At 35.9% G+C, this 23,766-nt stretch overlaps 2 protein-coding genes across 2 annotated transcripts; one reads left to right on the forward strand and one right to left on the reverse strand.

The window, feature by feature from the left end:
- Nucleotides 1-1,049: 1,049 nt before the first annotated feature.
- UBE2T (ubiquitin conjugating enzyme E2 T) lies at nucleotides 1,050-10,936 on the reverse strand. Its single transcript, XM_015818310.1, has 7 exons — nucleotides 10,765-10,936; nucleotides 9,595-9,707; nucleotides 7,393-7,462; nucleotides 7,045-7,150; nucleotides 5,627-5,725; nucleotides 5,172-5,255; nucleotides 1,050-1,335 (listed from the first exon to the last, which is right to left on the reverse strand). Exons 2-7 carry the CDS (start codon nucleotides 9,701-9,703, stop codon nucleotides 1,207-1,209), a joined length of 597 nt encoding a protein of 198 aa, XP_015673796.1. The 5' UTR covers nucleotides 9,704-9,707; nucleotides 10,765-10,936; the 3' UTR covers nucleotides 1,050-1,206.
- A 6,260-nt stretch (nucleotides 10,937-17,196) lies between these two features.
- On the forward strand, nucleotides 17,197-22,683 carry LRIF1 (ligand dependent nuclear receptor interacting factor 1). The gene is made up of 4 exons (XM_015818305.1): nucleotides 17,197-17,450; nucleotides 18,674-20,171; nucleotides 20,506-20,736; nucleotides 21,585-22,683. The coding sequence occupies exons 1-4, from the start codon at nucleotides 17,377-17,379 to the stop codon at nucleotides 22,032-22,034; spliced, it is 2,253 nt and encodes a 750-aa protein (XP_015673791.1). The 5' UTR covers nucleotides 17,197-17,376; the 3' UTR covers nucleotides 22,035-22,683.
- The last annotated feature ends 1,083 nt before the right edge of the window (nucleotides 22,684-23,766 follow it).

Consider the following 23,766-nt stretch of genomic DNA (forward strand, 5'->3'; position numbering starts at 1 on the left):
ACTACCACTTATAAAGAAGCTAGTGAAAACTGAACATGCTTACCAGCCATATCATACTATTAAAAGAAAAGAAAATCTGGAGAGCAAATTTAATAGTATGGAATCTTGCAGAAATATTTCTAATAGGATTGTGTATACAGCTACAAATTGAATGTGTATGTAGATCTATGGATCTTATTCACACGTATATACAAAGCTCCATCTATTTCTTTGCAATAAAATAAATATTTCTTTTGATAGTTTTGTATCTGAAAAATCCAAGCCCTAAATTTAGAGGAAGCATATTATAATAATAAGAAACTTCCCTTAAAATCAAATAACTGCAAAGAAATTTAAGAAGAAATTCTTCTAGTATCCTATCTACAGTATATCGAAACATATGGCGATTCTAAAATTGGCACATAGCTGCAAATTAAACATTTAGATTCCCAAACTATATAAAATGAAAAATGATAGGAATTTCTCTAATGTAGCTGTATAACAGCAACTTTTCTGCAGTGTAATTTCATATCACATAATACAATTAATATACTGTAGGTCTGCTAGAAAGAAAGCTAAAAGTCAGGTGGAAAAAATCCCCATGTCAAAATGAGGTAAATTTCAAGTATTCATATAGTTCTGATAGTTTCTCTCTCTTTCTAATCAATTATTCTACAACTATTTTTCCTACTAATGAAAATATGCTTAAATTATAGATTAAATAGTGTATATGTATGTTTGGATTCACCTTTAAAGTTTGAAATGTTCAGATGAATATGCAGGTAACGAAAAATAAAGTATGATTTACAAAGCAGCTAAAGAACAGCAAAATATATACATTTTTATATTTATTCATACTGTAGCAAGTGAAGATGAAGAAACTGCACAGCCTTTTAACTATCAAAAGAAACTGTTTACAATCCATTCATAACATCAGTCATAACAAAATCAAATTATTATATATTCTTGCTTTCATTCTAAATATATGTAAAGTGCAGTGGAACATACTTTTCATGGAAAGATTAAAATATGTTACAGAAATAATGTAAGAAGATTTATAAAAAAAACCAGACATATACCACGCTGAACATCATGTCACTGATACAGTAAGGCTACCATTACATAATGAGTAAACAGTACATCAATTGCATCAAGCTTATTTAAAGGATGGAAAATTACTCTAAGAACAAACAGTGACAGCCACTGAAATACTATAGCAGGAAATCATTATGTTTCTAAGCGACATTTTTTGGACAATCCATTGATATTGCTTCCTTTCCTCTTCTGGGAAATACTGGAATCTTTTGGGAGATCAGCCTGGCTTTTGTAATTCTCTTCATTGGTGATTTCTAAAGGCTGAAAGAGTATCAAAGAAAAACAATGAGATAGGGAAAGACTTTCATTCTCTATTCCCAGTTGCTCAAAGAATGAATACCTTTATTCATATCTTGCAAAAACGTAAGCTTCCCAGCTTAGAACTTCAGAATCAATTTTCTGCTCTTTAAATACACAGATTCTATATTCTTGCAACTCACTACAGATTCTTTAGGCACCCTATTTTACAGTTTATCAGTTTTAGTAGCATAAACACCAGGAGAAACTTCATTGTTTCCTATCACAGAACTTTATTTCTGTTCGGAATGAATAAATTATTTTCTAACACTCCTGCAATATGAAATCCATGTTTTACCTGTCATAACAGTTTTTATACATTTTCTGTACATTGTTATTACAATGACTCCAATTCTCACGAAGGCCAGTCAAGCAGCAAATTCTGGAAAGAAATATCACTTCAAAAGAAATACAAACAGAAAATTCCTTCTACAAATTACAAACCAAGTATTTTATTTATGTCAGTTTGAGATACAAAAAATAAAAATTATTTTAATCTCTGCATTTTCTTTAGAAGAAAAAAGGCACAACTTTTTCTGCAGTACTATGTTATTTAAGGACCAGGTGCCCCCTGGTGTTTCAATTGTATAATTATAATACTTTTTTATCCCTAGCAATATTGTATACGTTTGTACACAAATAAAACATATTATTATTTACTAAAAGCTACCTTATGCTCTTTGCAAAATGGTCATTCACTTAAATTAAAAGGCCACATTGGCTACCATATCAGAATATGCACATACATATTTAGATATTCAAACATATGTGTGTACCAGTGTATTATTTCTACACTGTTGTCTTATTCTCAGGTTCATGTACTTTAATTCACTTCTTTCTCAAACAAACACAGACACACACTTTCGATGTTTCTCCCACTATGACTGCTGGAAGAAGACTAGGAAGCCTAGTCTATCAACTCTCCAGCTCTCTCTCTCTTGAATTCTTCCTTTGTTGGGGAAAGCAAAAAATGTCAAAATGTAGCAGGTTGCTGCTACTTGCCTAGAAGAAAAATGAAACTACTAAAACTGGTTCCTTTTGCTCATTAACCTGGAAGCTAGATCTGCAGAACCAACACGTAGTTGAGGAGCTGCATACCCTTGTTCACTGGAACAGAAAACAGCTCTCAGTTTGTGTCCATTATCTGTACTATACAGTTAAAAGTTTTAATAACAACAATAGTAATTCAGCTCCAGTCTTCTCTAAACTATGATTCAAAAGTTTCCTGCTATCCAAATCCTACTATGCTGCCTCAACATAATGGAGGAAAGTTCCTGGGAAAGTTAAGTGAAAAATATCAGGATTGTACGCCAAGACATGACGGACATTCCAGCTGCAAAAAACAGACACGTACATCAGGAAGCTGCTGGAATGGGGTGATTACAACGGCATAGAAGACAAAGATCTGTTATTCATCGATCCATCCATCTAATTAAAATTAAATTAAAAAGATTAAAAGTTAAACCAAGGTGATGGCAGCCTCGGGAAGAGAATCTTCTCAACCCTGTCAGTCACCTCCAGTGTAGTAGGCCTCTGTTGGAGCCCCAGGCCAAGCAGCACAGACAGGTTTTTAGGGTCTTCTGGAAGGCCAGGAGTGAAGAGGCAGATCTCACCTCTAAAGGGAAAATATTCAAGAGGCTCTTCTCCTGGACTCTGCTATCTGAAATTCTTTGGCAGAGGCAATCCAAAATCAGCCCTTTCCGCTAAAATGAGTGGGACGGGATAATCCCATCAGTTCCTCAGATATCCTGGACCCATGCCAAAAAGGGCTTTAAAGATGATGACTAACAGCTTGAATTGGACCTGGAAGCAAACTGGCAACCAAGACACTCAGGTAAAACATGTGCCACCCAAGAGAGGTAAAACATGTGCCACCCAAGAGAGCCTCCAGAACTGTCAATACTGCTGAGATCTGTACCAGTTTAGCTTCCGAATACTCTTGAAGAGAGTATTCCCATGTAGAGCACATTGCAGTAATCCAATTGGGAGATGACCAGAGCATTAATGACTGTGTACAGGGCCTCATGATCCAGGAAAGGATACAAATGGTACACAACAAGAAGTTGCACAAAAGCTCTCGTAACCACAACTGCCATCTGTTCTTTCAGCAGAAGTCATGAGTCTAGGACAGGGGTAGTCAACCTTGGCTCTTTTATGACTCGTGGACTTCAACTCCCAGAATTCCTGAGCCAGCTAAGCTGGCTCAGGAATTCTGGGAATTGAAGTCCACGAGTCATAAAAGAGCCAAGGTTGACTACCCCTGGTCTAGGAGAACCCTCAGATTGCGCAATGAGTCTGTCTGGGATAGTGCAACCCCATCCAGAACTAAGGATGATAAACCCCCAGCTACCATAGCTATGGCTATGAACCCATAGCCATTGTGTCTTATCAGGGTTCATCTGAAACTTGTTGTCCCTCATCCAAGCTATCCCCCTACAGTTTCCAGGCACCATAAGAAAACAGCTACAGCGTCACCCGGATCACAAGGAATAACGATGTACAGTTGGGTATCATCAGCATATTGATGGTACTGCATCCCATGGTGTTGAATGATCTCACCCAGTGGTTAAATGTAGATTTAAAAAGGAGCAGAGAGAGCACCAAGCCCAGCAATACGCCATAAAGAAGCGGCCATGAGCTGGATCTCTCTCTCTCCCTATCAACAGACTGGGGCCGGACTTGAATAAAGTAGCTGAACCAGTGCAAGAGTGTGTCACCAAATCTCAATTCCCACAGCCAGCCCAAAATGATAACATGGTTGTTGGTACTGAAAACCACTATCACTAATGCACTATCCTCATCCTGCTCCTTCCAGAGATCATCTACAAGTGCAACCAATACCATCTCTGTCCCATAACCAGGCCTGAACTTGACTGAAAGGAGTCCAGATAATCTGTTTCGTCTAGGACCCTCTGAAGCTGCAGTGCAACCATTTTTTCCATCACATTCCCCAAAAAAGGGGGAGGTGGCAAACTGGAAATTGTTCAGGCAGGTGGGATCTAGTAAAGGTTTCTTAAGGAGTGGACTAACTAAGGCTTCCTTAAATGGTCCCAGAAATACCCCCCTCCTGCAGCAATATATTAATTATTGCATGGATACACCTGCATGTCACCGTCCTGGACTAATTTATTTACTAATCAGGAAAGGCAAGGATCTAATAAACAAGCAGTTGTCCTAACAGCCCCGGGGACCCTGTCCACTTCCTCAGATCCATCTGGATCAAACTGCTCTCAGATAATTGGTTAAGTATACTCCCTAAATAAAGAATTTCAGAGAACTGTTATGAGACAAGTAACAGCTTTAAAGTAAGTGACATTTATAAACTGTATTTTTGAAGAGTTGCTGAACCAATGGTCATAAGTTAAGGATTACCTGTATTTTCCTCATATATTAAGCATGTATGTTACCGAGTCGCATACCTAATAGAATTCCAAATAAAATATGGTTGTAATAGGATACATTCCAAACCCTTTTAACCCAAGGCATGTTTTACAAGATCAGGCATTAATACAATAAGCTGTCAGTTGAAAAAACACTGTATTTTTCCTTGACATTTTGAGTTATGCTAACCTGGCCAGGAACCCAATATCTTCTTATACTGCCATCCCAGAAAGTACTCTTTTTCCTGGCAAAGATATAATCCAGGGACTTGTACACCATGGCACATTCATGACACTACACAAACTCAATTACAGGAAGATAGGCAATTATGCAATGGAGATTTCACTCACAGCAAGACTGCACATGTGAAAATTAACCAACACCCCATTCTTTTGTAACAGAAGTAATGTATTTCTTACCATTGTTGTCTGGCTTGCATATTTTTCTGTCCATTGTCTGGCATTTTTGAGAAATGCTTGCTTGTTGTATTTATACTCTGAAGACTAGACATAATAAAAAAGGTCGTGAGAAGGATAATTATGGCCTCTCATCATCACATATAGTTATGTTTAATGGCAGACTCATCTGACAGCATGGAAGACTTCACCTTACAGGAACATACAGGCTAAACTTTGAAAGAGGCCCTAATGGTTCATATATTACATATAACATATATGAGAATTTTGTAGCATGAACACTGGAAAATTCTATTAGCATGTTTTAACACGCCATAAATTATATTCATTGATTTTCTATCTGAAGAATATTGTGCAAATAAATATGAAAAAAATTGCAAAGTATCTCCTTGTAAACCAGACAATTTAAATTTCCTAAAGTCCAATATATTACAATCAAATAAAAGAATGAAACCTACTATATCAGCCATGAGAGGGTCATCAGGATTAGGTTCATTCATGAGGATCTGGATGGAAGTTAGCAAAGTAGCAATGTTCAAGGACGGCCTCCAAGCACCCTTACATGCAAGAATAGAAGAAAAAATATATTGAAGAAAGAAAGTTACTCTCCAAGATTTTTCAGATATTATTGCAGACTGAGTGTACTAATTGCCTCCTAAGTTATAGAAATGTAGTCCACAGTAAAAAGGTTGCAGAGTAATTTCACCTCTTAATAGACATGCACTTCTTTACCTTCTAACCAGTTAGGCATATACTTTTTCCAAGGTAACCCTAAGGTACTCAGTTAAGTTGATGTACACTCTAGTTTTTCTCCCCCAAAATTCAAGGTCTCCTAGAAATCACTGAATATGCTTAATATACTACTGATGGATGGAAGTAAGCAAATTCTGCTCACCTCGATGTACTTTTTAAAAAAACATAAAATTTTAAGTTTCTAGTTTTTAGGTTTATGGTCTGGCTGTAGTTCATAGCTTTATGGATGCTATATCCATGAATAATAGCAAATCATGGTGAAATAAATAAATTGCAAAAATATCCCTTTTAAAATACCAATTTAAAAGGCTCATAAGTTTTACAACAAAATTATTTCAGCAGGGCAAACCCAGCAATATGTAGCAATATGCATGGCAGGGACTGCATTCTGCACAGATAAAGCCATTTATATCAGTAACCATAGCAGCTGTCATAGATCTTCATGAGAGCGTAATTTTATCTAAAATGATATAGCACCAGCCCTCCCAGTTAGACTAGGCTAGGAAACCAGAGAAATACAAGCTAATGCTAGTTTTATTAGGTTATAATAGCAGAATCTCAAAAGTTTGAATGTGATTTCCTTCCCTTTATCTTCATGAGAACTAAGCCACCTAGTCATTGGAAATGAGATGGGCAGCAAATAAATTTTATAGATAAATAAAAATAAAATAAAAACTAGGGAGAATCATGACTGAGATGCTTTCTCAAATCACGTTTCTGCCCCGACCAGATTTTATCTGACCATTGTCTTGGTTGAGGCTCTTCCTCTTGTTCAAGATTATTTCTTCTGCTCATCACAAAAAAATGGAACTACAGATAAAATTCAAGTCCTGTTGTCACACGTTGAGAGGAAAGAGTGCAATCTCTGCTATTCATTATTCTAGAGTGTTATAAATTTCCTCCCACTAAAACCAGCAGGAATAACTGATCCAAGCTTTGATTATCAGTTTCAGAGAATGTTTGACTTCTCTGGACTTTGAGAGATAATAATATGGACTTGTCCCTCAATTATGGACTTGTCTTTCCATCCTTGGAGAATGAGATTTTTAAACTAATGTTTCTGGGCCATTCTCTTAAGAATAATAGGGCTGCAACTTATAATAGAAGGGATGCAGTGCATTACCTTGGGTGGTAATCTAAGAACATCCAGGCAAATTCTTCCAGCTGAGTCAATGTTGGGATGGTAAATGGGAGTAACAAAGCGCATTTTTGGAGGTTCAAATGGATACCTATTTCAGAAATAGTTCTCATTATTAGAAAAGGAAGACTTTTTAACTGGTTACAATCGGTTCTTTATTCCCAAGTCATTTTTCAACTTATAAATCCCAATAACTTATTACTGAATTTATTACAGAGCAGTTCATTGACAACTTTCTGGTTCCTATTTCAATCTTTTGAGGATTCATAGTTAATATGCCCATTTTATATGGACATTTGTTTTAAATTTCAAAAACACAGATTCACCATTTACCTTTCAGGAACAATGACTTCCAAGGCAAAAACTCCTTTTTCATATGGGGTATTTGCACATCCTAGTATTTCTAAAAGAAAAGATATAAATTGTGTCAACACTGAGCTCTTTAAGTAACTTGCACTTACTGTAAAAGCAGTTAGATCTAAGAAGTGACAATAGTATAGTAATCTCTTTAACATCTGCTCTATTCAAGAAATTCAGCAGACTAGGAACAAAGAAGAGCACCAAAGAGTCTGATAATTACAGATTATTCAAAGTTGGAAACTAAATTAGGATATATTCAATAGTGGATTTCCACAATTGCAAGTATAAGGTTTTTGGCTAAGAAAAAAAAAATCGAAACTACAACTAACTACTTGAAAAGTGAGCAACTTTTCTATTTCCTATTATAAAGCGATCAATTCTTTTCTATATTTTGATTTTATATATACACACAGAAAAACACAGACACACATCTTTCTTCTACATTAGCAAAGTAGGTTTCTTTATTCTGATGATAAATGTGAGGGGGAAGGGGAGGCAGAATAGGATAAAATCATATGGGCTCAAATTTCTTAAGTATTAATAGATCCAGGATAAACAGATTCAAAAGAACAAATGTTTTTTATCTAAAAAGGATTGAAACCTATGGAAAATGAAATCTCAGAAAACAGTCATATGTGACTGCTTTAATTTAGTTATTTTCTGAAATTATAAGTAAATTCTGACAGCTGCTGGCTTTTCAGTTTTAAGATTGGGATTATTCTTAAATACATTTTAAGTTGTTTATAAACTGTTTGTAAATATACTGTTGTTTATAGTATATTATTAGCTATTGCTAAATAGAGAAATCTGAGAATATAAAGTTTAAAGATATGTAAGTATAAGCTTTAAGACTGTGTTGTGCCTTAGATTCAGCTGCAAAAAGATGCTTCATAGTACATAGCGGCACACACAACAACAAATGCAACGGCTTTAAAAAGCAATCAGGCTCTGTATTTTTGCCGTATGTTCTATAGCACCCTTTTATAGTCAAATCCAAAGACCTAACAAGCTTTCCAGTAAAGCAGGGACTGAAAGTTATTCAAGGGAAGAGAAGATTAAATTATGCAAAAAAAGAAAACACATAATTACATAATTCAAGATCATACAATTAATTTGTGAAATTCATTTAGCCATATTTATAAATTCCCTCAATGACTGATACCAAGTCAATGTCAATTGATAATCATCATTCAAAACAAACTCAATCATCAGAACACAGAATGTCAGCTTTTTAACCCTCACCTAATAGAATTCTGTGATGTGCTCACTTTTAAATTACAAATATGTATTATTCTACCAAAGAACAAATTATTTCATTTCAAGCAAAAAATTGTTTTGCCCAATAATTATTCCCACTTGGTTCTGGAGATTGCTAGATGCTTACATTTCCACCCCATGATGTTGAAATATATTCAATGGAATCTACTCTCAAAGAAATTTAGGTTTAATTTGAAATAAATAAGCCTTCCATATATGGATACTGAAAACCAGAGATTTGATCTCAATATTTAATGTAATAACACAAAGTATAGAGATTGTATGTCTTAACAATTATAATGTTTGACATAGGATATATGAGGCCTTATTTCCTTACAAAGTAATTTGCTATAATTTGTGCATTTGTTCAAGGGATATCCACCGAGAATTTCAGTTACCTCAGGTGGTACCAAAGGGGGAACAAGCATATATAAGTGACCAGGATAAGGGGTTGTAAAATATGCTTCTCAAGTTCACAGATGACCAAAAGATAGAGAGATAGCAAACATCTTATAGAACAGGATTACAGTTCAAAAAGATTTTGACAGCTGAAATAGATAAAAACTATCAAAATGAATTTCAGTAGGAATAATGCAAACTTCTACATTTAGATTAAAAAATCAAAGGCGTAGATTATACTGGGCAGCATTACATGAAAAAAAGAATTTGAATGTCTTGTAATGGATTTTGCACTGGACAGGGTGTTTGATCAGATTATCTCCAAGGTCCTTTTGCATTCCATGCTGTATGAGTCTAAAAAGCACGAAGGGAAATGTATATTCACACAGTGAAGCTAGAACTGTAAAAAATAAGGATTGTAAGGAACATACATTAAAAAGATGATCCCAACTGCAACCTAAAAATAAATAGAATTTACTATTTCGTGTATATATATTTATATTTGCAGTATATACGTACGGGCTCGAAGATCATTTATGTGATTCCCATTCTGCCAGCAGGTAATACCTGGTGGTGGCTCTGTGGTCAGTAACTGCAGCTCTCTCTTCAGCCGTGAAGCCCTTTGCATTGCACTGCAATGACATAAGAAAAAACTCTACATAATTTAGTTCCTTTCTTTTCAGTTCCCATAAATCCTCCTCAAATCATAATTTTTTAGTATAAGGTATAAACTTTCATGACCAGATGTTCACTTAATCAGATGTTGCATCTCACAAAAGCTTACACCTTACAATGAAATGTATTAGTCTTGAAAAATATTACCAGGCTCTTTCTGATTTTTAGCTAATATGCCCTAACCTAACTTCCCCCCCAACTATAATTTCACAAATCTTGCAATAATTCTTTATAATATCATAGGATAAATAGATTATTTTAAGCATGACAGAGGGTGTACAGAACAATTAAAATATTTTTTATCTAAAAATAGTAATCTAGACGTCATAATAATTATATTCACGGATAAATTGTCAAAAGAATTTCTACTGATCAGCAGCAACCATACTAAGTTAACCCTCTTAACTGGCCTTGGACAGGACGCAGAAAAGTGGAGGTTTCATATGTGAAACTGTGGCACCTTGCCTCCTGCCCAAAGTTTCTGTAATCCTGTCCTTATCAATAGCATATTAGGGAAGGCCTTTAATTGTTCAAGTATTCAAGGTCGGGGCTGGTACGCCCCCTTTTCCTATTCCCTCCCCAGTGTGTCCGCCCAAGGAAATTGAAGACCAGGAAAGCTTAACCCAGGGGTTCTCAACCTTGGCAACTTTAAGACTTGTGGACTTCAACTCCCAGAATTCCTCAGCCAGCTTTGCTGGCTGAGGAATTCTGGGAATTGAAGTCCACAAGTCTTAAAGTTGCCAAGGTTGAGAACCCCTGGCTTAACCGTTGCCCCAAGGAGTGGCCCGGGCTTATTGAGCGAGGGGGAAAAGCAAGATTACCATCCCCCCCCCACACGAAGGGCTCACGAAGCCATTCCGTCCAGCGAAGGGGGGAGCAGCAATTTGATAACGACGTGAAAATTTTAACACACACCCCCTTAAAACTATAGTTGTTTTCCTTCCGATCTCCCTCCGCCACGAACCCTCCCAGGACCCGCGTACTCGAGACTCTGCTGGGAGCGCCGGGACTTACGATCCTGGAGAGCAAAGCTGCCTCCTGCGCAGGGAAAGAGTCGGCCTCGTTCGTTCCTGGTGCCTGGGAGACGCAGGCGTTCGAGAACCGGAGACAGGGGACGGTCTGGATGCCCTCTAGCAGCCCAGAAAAGGCCCCGCTGCAGCTCGGAAGCCAACGGGAGGGGAAAGTTCGGAAAAAGCGCGCCACGAAGTCTCAACCAGCAGGAATGCAGATCTCTAACGGCCTGCAATATGACCGGGTGGAAAAAATGCTCTTCAAGATCGAACTTTATGCTGATTGGCTGTTACAGGCATGGTTCACGCCTCAGGAATTTAAATCGGCGGAGCAGCTCTAGGAGGACTTCTAAGAGGAGCTTGTCACTTGGTCAAGGTTTCCGGGCCGGGGCTATAGCGAGGGCATAATGAATAAATTCACATATCCTTGCCTAATGCTGTACAACTATCCTCACGCCACCATCACTCTGCGAATTTAAAATATCTGTCTCAGTTGCTGTTACATTCGCACAACGATGGTTGAATGTCAAAATGACAATCGACGCTCTACTTGTCAATCACTAGGAAGAAATGGTCTTATAGGCTTACAGAGCCACAAGACTCTTGGGTTACTTTTTCATTGAGTTATAACTGATCAGTATGCTTATTTTGATCACTTTTTAGCTAGCTATAATATCGTTACACAGTTTTGTTTTTTGTTTTCGTTTTGCTTTGAAATCTCATCAACTTTTAACAAATTGGCCGGGAAGCTTGCTGCCTTGATTTTGATTGATTGATTTATTATATTTATACCCCGCCCTTCTCCCGGAGGACTCAGGGCGGCTTACAGCCAGTTTAAAAACAGTTTGATACAAATACAAAATACAAAATTTAAGAGAATAGTTAAAAATAAATATTTAAATAGGCCGCTTCTACTAAAATTTAGTTAAAACCAATTTAAAATACCCCTAGGCCAGTCCTGCCCGCTGAAACAACCAAGTCACTATTGATTCCTGGCAACTACATGGAGAAGTCTGCAGTTTTCTTGGCAAGATTTCAGAACTGATTTGCCATTGCCTGCTTCCCAGGATTGGGGCAGAGCGACTGGCCCAAAGTTACCCGATTGGCTTTGTGCCTAAAGCAGGTTTCTAGCCTGATGTCTTAACCATTACAACCAAACTAGCTGTCAGTATTTTTAGGTGTATTTTAATTTTGTTAATGTTTAAAAATATATTGTCTTCCTAGTGCAAATTGTTTTTAGTTTTCACCATAAAGGGGGAGCAACAGCTACTGGCAACTTTTAATTCAAGAATTTATCTTATAATACTAATTCAAGTCATTTAGTAGGGATCATGAGCCCAACCAAATAAGATGTATTCTCCAAACTAGACTTTTTGGACCTTGTGGAAGCACTGCCAGATATTGTATGGCTATGTGCACACCGACACCTGTTACTATATTCTATTTCTGCAATGAGGGACTGCATAAGTAAGTAGGATTTAGTTGTTGGTTAGATTTACATCCTGTCTTTTCTGCAAGAGCTCAAGTTTATTTATACAAGTTTACTTATACAGGTAGGTAATGTAATGAATGAAGTATGAATTGTATGATATTCAGTTTAATGTAAATTATAAATTGTATCAGATGGTGTTTAATGCAAGCCAAAATTCAGTTAATGTGAGGCTAGTGCACATATGCAGTTGAGCCTAGTGCATGTGCCGTTGCCATTGAGGTTTTAAATGCCAGTTGTGTGTGCAAAATGGAGAAAAGGAAGTCTGTTCAAAGAAAGCTCAAAAAAGTTTCATTTTATAATTTAATTGTCACTATTAGGCAGAATTTTAGTGATTAAGATGAACATTTTATCAAGGATGTTATTTTCATTTCATCATCAATACTGGTGACTAAACAATGGCAAAAAGATACCTCTTAAGATTATATGGTAAATAAAAAAAACAAGTCATGCATGAGGGTTTAGAATAGACAGTAAGACAAAAACCTAAAATTTCTCTGGCTTTCACCCTACGAAACATTTTTAGGAGAGAAATGATAGCTACACAAACTTGGTTAACCTATACTGACTTACTGACTTTTTTCTAAAGGAGTCCCTAAACTAAAAACCAGAGAACAAATTTGAGAAGAATGGTTATGTTTGTCAATGGTTTGCTTATGCTCAGTTGATAGATTTAAACTGGATAAGAATTTTGCTTGTATAAGTATAAATATGTATTGATTTATAAAATATTTTGAAATACAATAAAGACTGTTTTTGTCAGTGTATGCTTACCTTTAGTAATTATATTTGGAATGTTTTGTTTTCTATAACTACTTAGTGACTTTATTAAAAAAATATATTGAAGTTCTAAGTGTTTTAATCTTTTAATATTACCTTTCATTAATAAACATGCATTTTATGTTTAATTTTTTGTCTATTTTCATCAAGCTGCAGCCAATTGCCTTATTTTCCGCAAAAATATCACTTCAAGTAATGTGACTATTTCCTGATATTCGTTATCAGCACTAAATGAAACCTACCTATATGTTGATATCCTTCCTTTTATCCTGACAATCTTGGGTGGCCCTTAATTAGTAAGAGCCCATCCAAATAATTTTCTTGCTCTGCTTAAAAAGTCTCTGCTTCACTATTGGCCAAGGACAAGTCCTAATGACATTGCCTCTGTTTCATCAGTATGCCACTAAAGTAGTCCAAAATGTTGGATACTCTAATGTAAAAGTGATGAGAAATGTTCCATGAGGACAAGATAAAGTTGATGGAGGAGGTGACTTGAGATGCTGTAGCTGAGATTGGCAATTTGCTTGGATTCAGTTGGTCTGACAAAACTATTGTAGGACTGCCACCTCCAGTTGCTGGGTTGAACATCTCTATTGCAGTACTGCTTTGGCTGAAAGGGAGATCAGAACCCCATAGCTTCTGCATCCATATATTTGTGGTTTGTTTTTCTAATGGTAGGCCAATCAATAAACCTAGAACATAGAATAATAGAGTTGGAAGGGACTTCAGAGGTCTCCTAATCCAACCCCTTGCTTGAGCAGGAGACCCTCTATCATCTCAGACAAATGATTGTCCAGTCTCTTTTTTTGAAAGCCTTCAGTAATGGAGCACCCACAACCTCTGAAGGTAAGTTATTCCATTGGTCAATTATTCTTACCATTAGGAAGTTTCTCCTTAAGTCTAGATTGCTTCTCTCCTTCGTTAGTTTCCAACTATTGTTTCTTGTCTTGCCTTTTGGTGCTTTGGAAAATAGTTTGACCCCCTTATCTTTGCACGAGCCCCTCAAATATTGGAACAGTGCTATCATGTCCTCCCAGTCCTTTTTTTAATTAGACTAGACCTACCCAATTCCTGTAACCATTCTTTATACATTTTAGCCTCCAGCCCCGTAATCATTTTTGTTGCTCTTCTCTGCACTCTTTTTTTCTTTTTGTATTGTGATCAGAACTGGATGCAATATTCCAAGTATGGTCTTACTAAGGCTTTCTAAAGTGGTACTAGAACTTCATGTGATCTTGATTCTATCCCTCTATTAATGCAGCCTAGGATTGGATTGGTACCGGTACTGATTTTTTTTAACTTCTTTAACTCCAATGTAGTTACTATTATTCATCAATCTTTTAAAATAGAACATTAGAAATGTTCCTGAAAAGTTCTTTATTTGCACTCCATTCTATTTGTTTCAGGGGCATTTTTCACTCTTTATGATAATTCTCACATAGTCAAAACACCATAACCTAATGCAAGATTTATCTATTACCAATGCAAGAGACAGATTGAAACTGCACCTCTTACCTAAAAGACAAGGCTGCCTGCTACGGAGGAAAGTACAAAGATTTTAAGTATGCTTTTACTGTAAATAGGGCTTGGATTTCATGTATATCAGTTGTTGTAAATCTTTTGTGCTGGCTTCATAACTTTTCTGCAACAAACTAATTATATTAACTTGATTTTTTTTACCCTGCCAACCAAAGGAAACCTCACACTTCTGTTTCCTGCAATTTTCAGTTTCCTGTTATTTCTAGTGTTTCTCTAAATGCATTGTTTAAAACTTATCACCCTACTCCCTATTTCAGCCAATGTTGTTTACAATCTTATTTTTTTGCACAAAGTAAGACAGCAAAGGAATTTTTTCCCTTCACGATAAGTATGGAGAAAATCAGACTTGTCATTTATGTGTCAAACTTGGAGACACATTTACATTTGTAAGTTGGAAAAGTTTTCCTTTATGAACAGGATAAATAAAGAAATTAGATCATAACCTCCTCCCAGTTCCACAGTATGCCAGAATTAATGCTTTCACTCAATGGTGTAAACTAGGATTTTCCCCAATTTATATAATATATAATACTTAGTTTCATGCAAACTTTCATATTAACACTATGAGGAATTTATATCCTGGTTTTTATATAAAACACTAGATATCCAGATATAGTAAAATTGAATGCTCTTCTTCTCTTGCAATGATCCCTTTAATATTTACTAAACGTCTAATATAAGAGAGTTTACAATGATTTTGATGTTTACCATGAAATGTTTTAAAAGAAACACAATTTGTTAACACATGATTTTGGGGTTGAATTTATCCAGAGTATAAACTTAGGGAAGTTGCAATATGCAAAACTCAAATACAGAAATTTACAAGAAACCATATCAAGAGCTTTCTGAATTTCCAACGAAAACATGCATTCTACCTCTTTTGCTTTAAAATAATAACACCAATACTTGGTCACATAGAATTTTGGATAGTCCAAAGAACAAGTTGTGCTCTATGTACAAAGATAACTGTTAACATCTTAGCATCTATACTTATCAAAGAAATGAGTTTATAATTGAAACAAATAGTTAGGACATGCTTGAAAATTGAAAAACAAAGATACGTTGTGATACATTGGTTAAGATGTACTCAGACAACCCTCAGATATGAAAACTCACTGGGTGATTTGGGACCAATCACTTTTTTAGCCTAACCTATTTTACAGGATCTAGATGGGATATTTCCTCAGAAAGATTAAGTTCATTAATTAGGACTACACCTTGGTTCTCAAATGTTACTATAATTGCAGATATACAAAGAATGTGTTTTCAGAATTCATAACTGACTTCCTGAACCAACTGGACATAATAATAAACTGCTTCATTATCTTTGCTACTGTAATATAGGGATTATGCATGTATATGTATATCAGGTGTATGTATATGTATGTACACACAAACACACATACACATATATAGGATTTTATCCCTTGCAATCACCTAGTTAGTTCTTATTTTTTGTTATTTGTTGGTGTATGGTTTTCTGTATCTATTAAAAATTTTATACACACACACACATACATATATGCACACACACTCATATATATAATATACCTGGATCCCAAATGTGCTGATATTTCCAAAGCATTGCATGCTTATTCACCAACTCAGTCTAAAGAAGGTATAGTCATTAAATGTTGACTTCCATATTTAAAAAGTTTATTTCACTCTCTGTGTCTCTTGGAATGACAATGTGGAAAAGAAAAGTGTTTTTGCATCAAACCAAGTTTAACAAATGCTTGGAAAATGAATCTGGCTTAGAATAACAAAAAAAAAGAGAGAGCAAACGTTAGAATGGGAACTATCTGTGGTCTTAAAACAAGCTAGGTGACAATTTAACCACAGGAGCTTCCACATAATAATGAAAGTAAACCCTATGCAAATGGGTTTCAAGAAAAGCAGATGGGTTCCAAGAGAACAGGACCTGTGGACTAGGGCTAGGCAAACTAACTTAGAAAGGGCAAAAGCAAATGGGGAACATGGGTTCTAAATTTACTAAATTTAGATTTTTCTAAATCTAAATTTAGTTCATTAATATCCCATCTTTACTATTTTTATGAATAACTCAAGGCAGCAAACCTCTAACACGCCTTCCTCTTACTATTTTCCCGACCACATCCGTGTGAGATGGGTTGGGCTAAGAGAGTCGCTCAAAGTCATCCAGCTAGTTTTCATCCCTAAGGGGTGTGTGTAGATGTTGAATGTAAATTCTGACGAATATAGCCTGCTGAAGCTAAAATTGATGTGTTTAATTTTAGAATGTATATTTAATTCCTACTGTGACATAATATGTAATTTGTCCCAAAGTCAAGGATTTGTTCTTCCGGTTGAATTAAAAACTATTAATAGAAACGTATACGTAAATATTATTTTTAAGGCGACAATAATTTCCTTTAATCTGTCAAAAGACGGAAACAAAGAAACTTAAAAAGTAGCATTACGATCAAAACCAGACAAGTTCTAATTTCCCTTTTTTTTTCACAAACAGGAAGTAATATCAACCAGGATGTCCTTCTTGTTAACTCCCGGAAGCTAAAACCTACCTCTGTCAGAACTGCTATAAGGGTAACAAAATGGCGCCCCTTAATTAAGAAACGAGAGTAGGAAGTGATGAACGGGAGTAGAGGTACAGGAAGTGGCTGTTATGACTGTACCGCGACTACAAGAGAGTAGCCTTATTACGATTTCCCCATATCCGGAAATACGTCGTTACAGTGGATTTAAGAATTATCCCTTGGCAAAGGAGTGATTGACGTCGTCTCGGGTCAGGGTAACTCTTCCGGGATTTAGTCCTGGAGTTCCCCAGTTGCGATGTCCGAGATGGCGCTGGGAGCAGCTACCAGTGGAAACGGGGAGGGGGACCCTCCAGTTGACACCCCATCGTAGTGAGTATTGATGGGCATTTTCCTCTCAGACAGAGGGCCCCGCTGTCTCTCTAAATTGGAGGAAAGGAGCTCCGGGTTTGTATCCGGTTATTGTGGCACAATTCCACAGCGCCCCGTAGGGCTGACTTCTCGTGCTGTAATAGATGCTCCCTCGCAGGTCCTCCCTGTCTCTCCTTTTTCCCGTCGAATTTGTCCTCTTAGATATTCATTGAACGGTCAAGTGGTTGGAGGAAGGCTGCCCTTTTTATCTTCCTGAATCCTTAGTGGTCGAAGAGTGGCAAAAGTAATTTTTGACTTCTTTTAAAAACAGATCTGAGCGTACTGGTGGGATCCTACTAGGTAGATCTAGAGAGTTTTGAATGTCAAATGTTTAACAGTAGCCATCAGGAAAATATATATAAATGATAAATGAATTGTTAAAATGAAGAAAGATTGGGGTGATTTGGAGCAGGTAATTTGTAGAAAAAGCTGAACTTCTGATCAGATAGTTAAATAGTTAGGTCCAAAATTGGTTTTATTATATGCTTACAATTTATGCCTGATCCCAGTTTGTAGATCTCAAGGAATGAAGGAAGACAGTGAAAATAATATTGTAAATTTGAAATCATTTCTATTATGTTGGAGGGAAATAGCCCTAGACTTTCTATTGACCTGATTAATTGCTCAGTCGATTGATTCCATTGCATGTATATCCCACTGTTTTCAAATGATCCCACCTTTATTATACTATCTAGAAGAGGTAGGGTTCTGTTTCTCTTCAACTTTCTAGCTAAAAAAATATTTTAATTCATTTGTTCAAAGAATATGATAAGATCTTAGGATCTATTTAAAAATCAGAAAAGGGTAACAATTTAACAGAACAGCTATTGGCTGGAGGAATGTAGAAGTGATATAATCATCAGTGACAGTGTGCCTTCATTTTTTCTTCAGTATTAGTGTTTAAATTACATTTTTAGTGCTTAAGTTACATTAAGTTACATTTTTATAAAACTAATACGATAGATGGAATGATTTTTTTTCTGTAAGAAGTAATCATTGAAAGGCTGTTGACAGTACTCTAACTTTTGGAATTTAGGAGAAATCCCCATTAAAGTAGAATAATATTGATTATACTCACAAAATCAAAATATTTATTTGAAAGTTAATCGTTTAAGGTATTTAAATATGTTCAGTGTGCAAACCAGTTATAAGAGCAATGGATTATATGTATTTTTCTTTTTAAGTATTACAGGTTGTGTATATCAACCAATTCAAACGACTGGGCTGGATGGAAAAAAAGTTTTGAAATTACTTCCAGTTTCTAAACCTTTAAATAACTTGAAGAATCTGGTTCAGTCTTCAGTCGTGTCCCATGATGTTAAAAGAAATGTTTCACTATCTGTTCATGATTACGTGAAGACTTCATTTAAAAATACAATTACATCTCCTGCTGCTAAAATCTCTGAATTAAAGACTGTTGCAGCCAATCGTTTAATTTTACTGAAGCCTTTAAATCAACAAGAAAAAGTTAATGTAACTTTTGTTGTAAAACAAAATCCAATTACATCAACAGTTTCTGGCATTCAGAGTAGTTATTCAGCTGATAGATCATCCTTACAGAAATCTGTTGCTCCAGTTTGTTCAGACACGAGCACAGCAATTGTGAAAATAGAAAATACTCCACTTTCTATGAAACCTCCAGTGTTACCTTCTGGCCATCACCTTCAAATACCTGCTCATGCCAAAGTTAAAACTCTTCCAGTTTCTGTTTTACCACCAGTAATTCAGGAGAAAATCCTGGCTACAGTTCCAGCCTCAAATGCTTCAGGGAAGGGTGAGATTATCAATGCACCAACTGTTACCTTTGTATCACCAGTAAATACAGTGAAAATGCCTGATTCCAAATCATTGGAAACCAAATATCCAAAACCAGTGGAAGAAGTATCCAGTTCTTTAATACCGGCAACACCACAAAAGGTTAACAATAACTCTGCTGTAGAAGTATCAACCTCTGCTAGCATGGAAGATAAGACAAATCCTATCAAATGGGTTGTTCATGAAAATCCACGGTCATCAACATCTTACCTTGTCCCTGTAAAATCATCTAACAAGGTGGCATCTAAGCTCTTAAAAACATTGGCCGATATGAAAAATACCAAAAGCAATTCTACCAGTATTTTGCCTGTTTGTCCTAGCAGCTTCTATGAAAGTCATGCAAAAATGCCTTCTACAAAAGACAGTTCTCTAGTAATGTGCAATGGAAAGGTGTATTTACTGGCTAAAAAAGAAGCTAATATTTTATCAACACTCAAGCCTAGCAAGCAAGAAAGCACAAATGTCAGAAAACAAACATCAGAATCAATTAGTTCAGTTACAGATAATACCATGACCAATCAGGTTATCAATATTGTGTTATCAAAAAATAAAAGGATTGCATCTAATGTAAAAGAACCTACATTTAGTGACAATTCGATACCGTATCTAGAATCTGAAGTAAGTAAAGATTTTAAAGCAGAATCGACACCTTCTGCCTCACCGCATTGCAGTCTTCAAATAAGGAGCATCAGCCAACATGAAGCATCCTCCTCAAGGAGTGTTTCTGTTGGGATAAATGTTGCCCAGAAATATGTCACAAAAGAAAACACATATGATACTGCACAGAAAGATCTTTCTTCTAAAGCAGCTGCTGATCCTACATTACCAACTTTGGTACATCGTGCAGTCAAAGAGGAAGAACAACAGGTAATTCTTCATATCACATTGTATTTATATTGGATATTTATATCATTGGGATCATGCTCATATCTGCCAATATGATTGGTGGAAATGGAAATATGGTGGAAATTGTTTTGTAATAACTTCTTCCTTGAGGAATAATTTGCTGAAGGATGTTGGCACAACTTTCTTCCATTTTTGAATAGGCCTCACAATTTTAGATGGTCAGGTGATCTTTTTTAATAAATAGATGCTTCTATTTTATAAGATATGATTTTATATTCAGTATTTGCAAATTTATTCTCTTGTAAATCACCTTAAGGAATAAAATGATTGTAATGAGTAATGCTTACTATTTTAGGTTAAAATAACTTCAGGAATGAAACATATCCAAGAACAACAGAAAAAACAGTATCTTCAGTTGAGAAAGAAATTTGGTCTCTTTAAAGAAGAGAGAGTTTATCTTAGGAGAGCTTCATCAGTTCCATCTAAAAGCACAGAAGCATCTGTATTTTCCAAAAGTGTACAAATGAATGACATTGATAATTTGTTGTCTATGCCTATGAAAAGTGAATCTGAAAAAGAAGAAACGGTATGTAGAATATTACATTTATAATTAATATTCTTTGATATTCATCCTTATTCATAACTACTAGAAATAATAAAGCCTGTCACAATTATTGGCTGAATTACTGTGATATCATTAAATGTTTATAGATTCATTTTATTACAAAAAATTGTGTTTTTCAAGAGGAGTATTAAAGTAACATCAAGGTATATGCCCTATTTTTATAGCTTTTGATATGTTTATGTTATTTTTAGTGTTTTGTAATTCAAAAAGGAGGAGATACTGTATATTGTATTAAGTGAAGCAATTTGAGTATTTTAACTTTTGAACGTGAAATAATGTCCCACTACTTGTTTTTCTTTCATGAGAAGTGATAAATGTTTTGTGAAACATTTAATATATCACAGTTTTATAAGCCAATGTAGTCATGCCTTAAAAGAAAAACAGTTTTAGGGAATGATGTGCTTATCCCTCCCGTCCCTAATAAGTTCCTTTCAAGGACTTCCTCCCAGCACAAGCAGTAGTGGAAGTAAATCTAAACCAGTGGACTTTTTGAAGTTACATATTGGTTTAGGGGAAAATGTTTCAGAAGGCTTTGAATTCAGTAGAATTAGAGATTTTCCTGGTAAGCTTTCTAGCGCACTCCTTTTGACCCCTTCCAAAAGTGGACTTTCTAACGTTAGAACATCCTCAAAGTAGTAGAAGAAAAATTGGGTTTTCAACCCTAGGATGAAAAAGGGAGAAAAAAATGCCCCATGTTCCTTGAGACATTGTCCCCAAAGACAATGAGTTTCATTCAGAATAGCTGTAGAGTGGTTTGCTTAATTTATATTGTCACAATAATATGCTATTCTTTGTTTTCTTTATTTAAGATAAAGAAACAAGGGGAAAAGATGAATATAAAGAGGAAGACAAAATCAATACCAGTTTTAGAAAATCCAAAGAAGAGAAAAAAAGATGTTACAACAATGCAGGACTCTGAGTGTAACAACTCCTATTCCGCAATGGAAAACTTGAATAATTCTTGCACACGGGACTTATCAGAACAAGAGCAGTCTACTAGTTTTCTTCAGTGTTCCCACAAAGTCTCAAATCCTTGGGTTCACAACAACAACAGTGTTTTGAATTCTACTTCTAATTGCCACGAAAATGAAAATGAAACTGCTCTCAGTGAAGGTTTTTTCAAAAAGGATCTTTTTCCTTTCAGCCCCCCAGACTTGGAAGAAACAATAAAAGATGAGAAAATAACAAGGCTTAAACTGTTGCTGAGGGAACGAGAGGCAGCCTTGGAAGCGATTAGAAAAAAAATGCATCAGTGTTAACAAAGCTAATTTGCCAGTTGCTGAAATGTTATCTGTTGCTGTTCATTTAACCTACCATAAATCTAATTTTCCTAATGTTTACATGGTATTAATAGGTATAAGTATGAACGAATGAACTCCAATTCCAAGACAAAAGTATGCAAATCTAGAATCTTATTGACAAGAATATAACTTGCTCAGAAATTTATTTAATTCATTATAATTTTTATAGTAAATACAATTTATATTCATGCTGATCTTAATCAGTAACCAGAGTGGTTTCACAGATGAAATGTAGATAGAATTCTTCAGTTGAAAATGTTTTGAAAGCATATAACTAGCTTAATCCTGACAGAAATGTACTAGCTTAGATATTATTTAAAACACTCAGTGATTAATATTGATCTGTTATTTAAGTGAGTAAATTTGTTCCAAAACTCAAAATAACATATTTTGTTTGGTCACTAAAGATCAGTAGGTCCTTTAATTTCTCAAGAGATGAAATTTTGATCCTGACTTAAACAAGTAATATACTGAAAAATAATTAGAACAGTATAGTAATTTGCAGTAAGCTATACTCATGTTTAGATTTTTAATGAGATAGCCTTTTCCTGGACATTCCAGTCACTATCTGCTTTCCCATTCATTTTTTATCCATTCCTTTATCTTCTAAATCAGTGGTTCTCAACCGTTTTAATGCCGCGACCCCAACCGGTCGTAAGTCGAGGACTAAACCGGTCATAAGTCGAGGACTAACCAACCGGTCGTAAGTCGAGGACTTTCCCTGCCCGGGATCACCGCGCATGCGTGGTTCCGCCCCCTGCGCCAGCCGAGGAGTAGCTGGCAAGCGGCAGAGACGGAGCAGGCCGACCACCAGCTGGCCCAGCCCAAGGGAGGTAAGGCACCCGCCGGAAAAGGGGAAAAGGCGAACAAAAAAAATGGCGGACAGCCTTGCTTGGCGACCCCCATGAAATGGTCGATCGACCCCAAATGGGGTCCCGACCCACAGGTTGAGAACCACTGTTCTAAATAATTATGTGGTCAGTATTGTGGCTCCAGAGAAGCTCAGAAGTAATCAGCTTGTTTGGGATTTGTTTTAGCTTCATAAAAATCTGTATTTGGTAGAATAAGTTGCTATTACAATAGTATATCCTTCCCATATTTAATCTAGGTTTTAGCACCAGTTAATATATAGCCTATATTTTCATGACCTTTTCTGTGAATCAATTTAATTCATTAATTCTTTTCAGTTGTGTTTCTCCTTTTCTATAATAAATATACAAACAGGGAAATTCACTGGCTTATTCTTTAAAAGTATTACTCATTTGATTGGAATGCAATCCATGCTGATCTACTAACCCTAACTCTCAGTTTTTTTGTTGGTTTCTGTATGTTGTTGATGGAGCTATGTATAGTGTACCTGGACCTTTTTGAGGTACAGTGCTAAAGGATAGGGTTGTCCTATGGTTCAATTGTGTTGGATCATAACTTGACCAACTAGATTGTGTGTAATGGAGCCTTGACCTCTGGTTCTGTGGAAATGGTCTTGTATGTTTTCTTTGCCCCTCTCCCTCACCAGAGCTTTAATGGGGGATTTTGCCAATTTGTCATTGCTGACACCATAGCTTTGAAAATATAGCACTGCTGGGGATTGTGGAGAAACTTGGCAAAAGTCAAGATGGTGTTTCACTAACTAGCAAAGGCAGGAGGTAGGGCATCTTGGGTGGCAATGACAATAGAGCCAGTTTCACAT

Source organism: Protobothrops mucrosquamatus, unplaced genomic scaffold (assembly GCF_001527695.2).
Source record: "Protobothrops mucrosquamatus isolate PMUCROS unplaced genomic scaffold, P.Mucros_1.0 scaffold712, whole genome shotgun sequence".
NCBI classification, from domain to species: Eukaryota; Metazoa; Chordata; class Lepidosauria; order Squamata; family Viperidae; genus Protobothrops; species Protobothrops mucrosquamatus.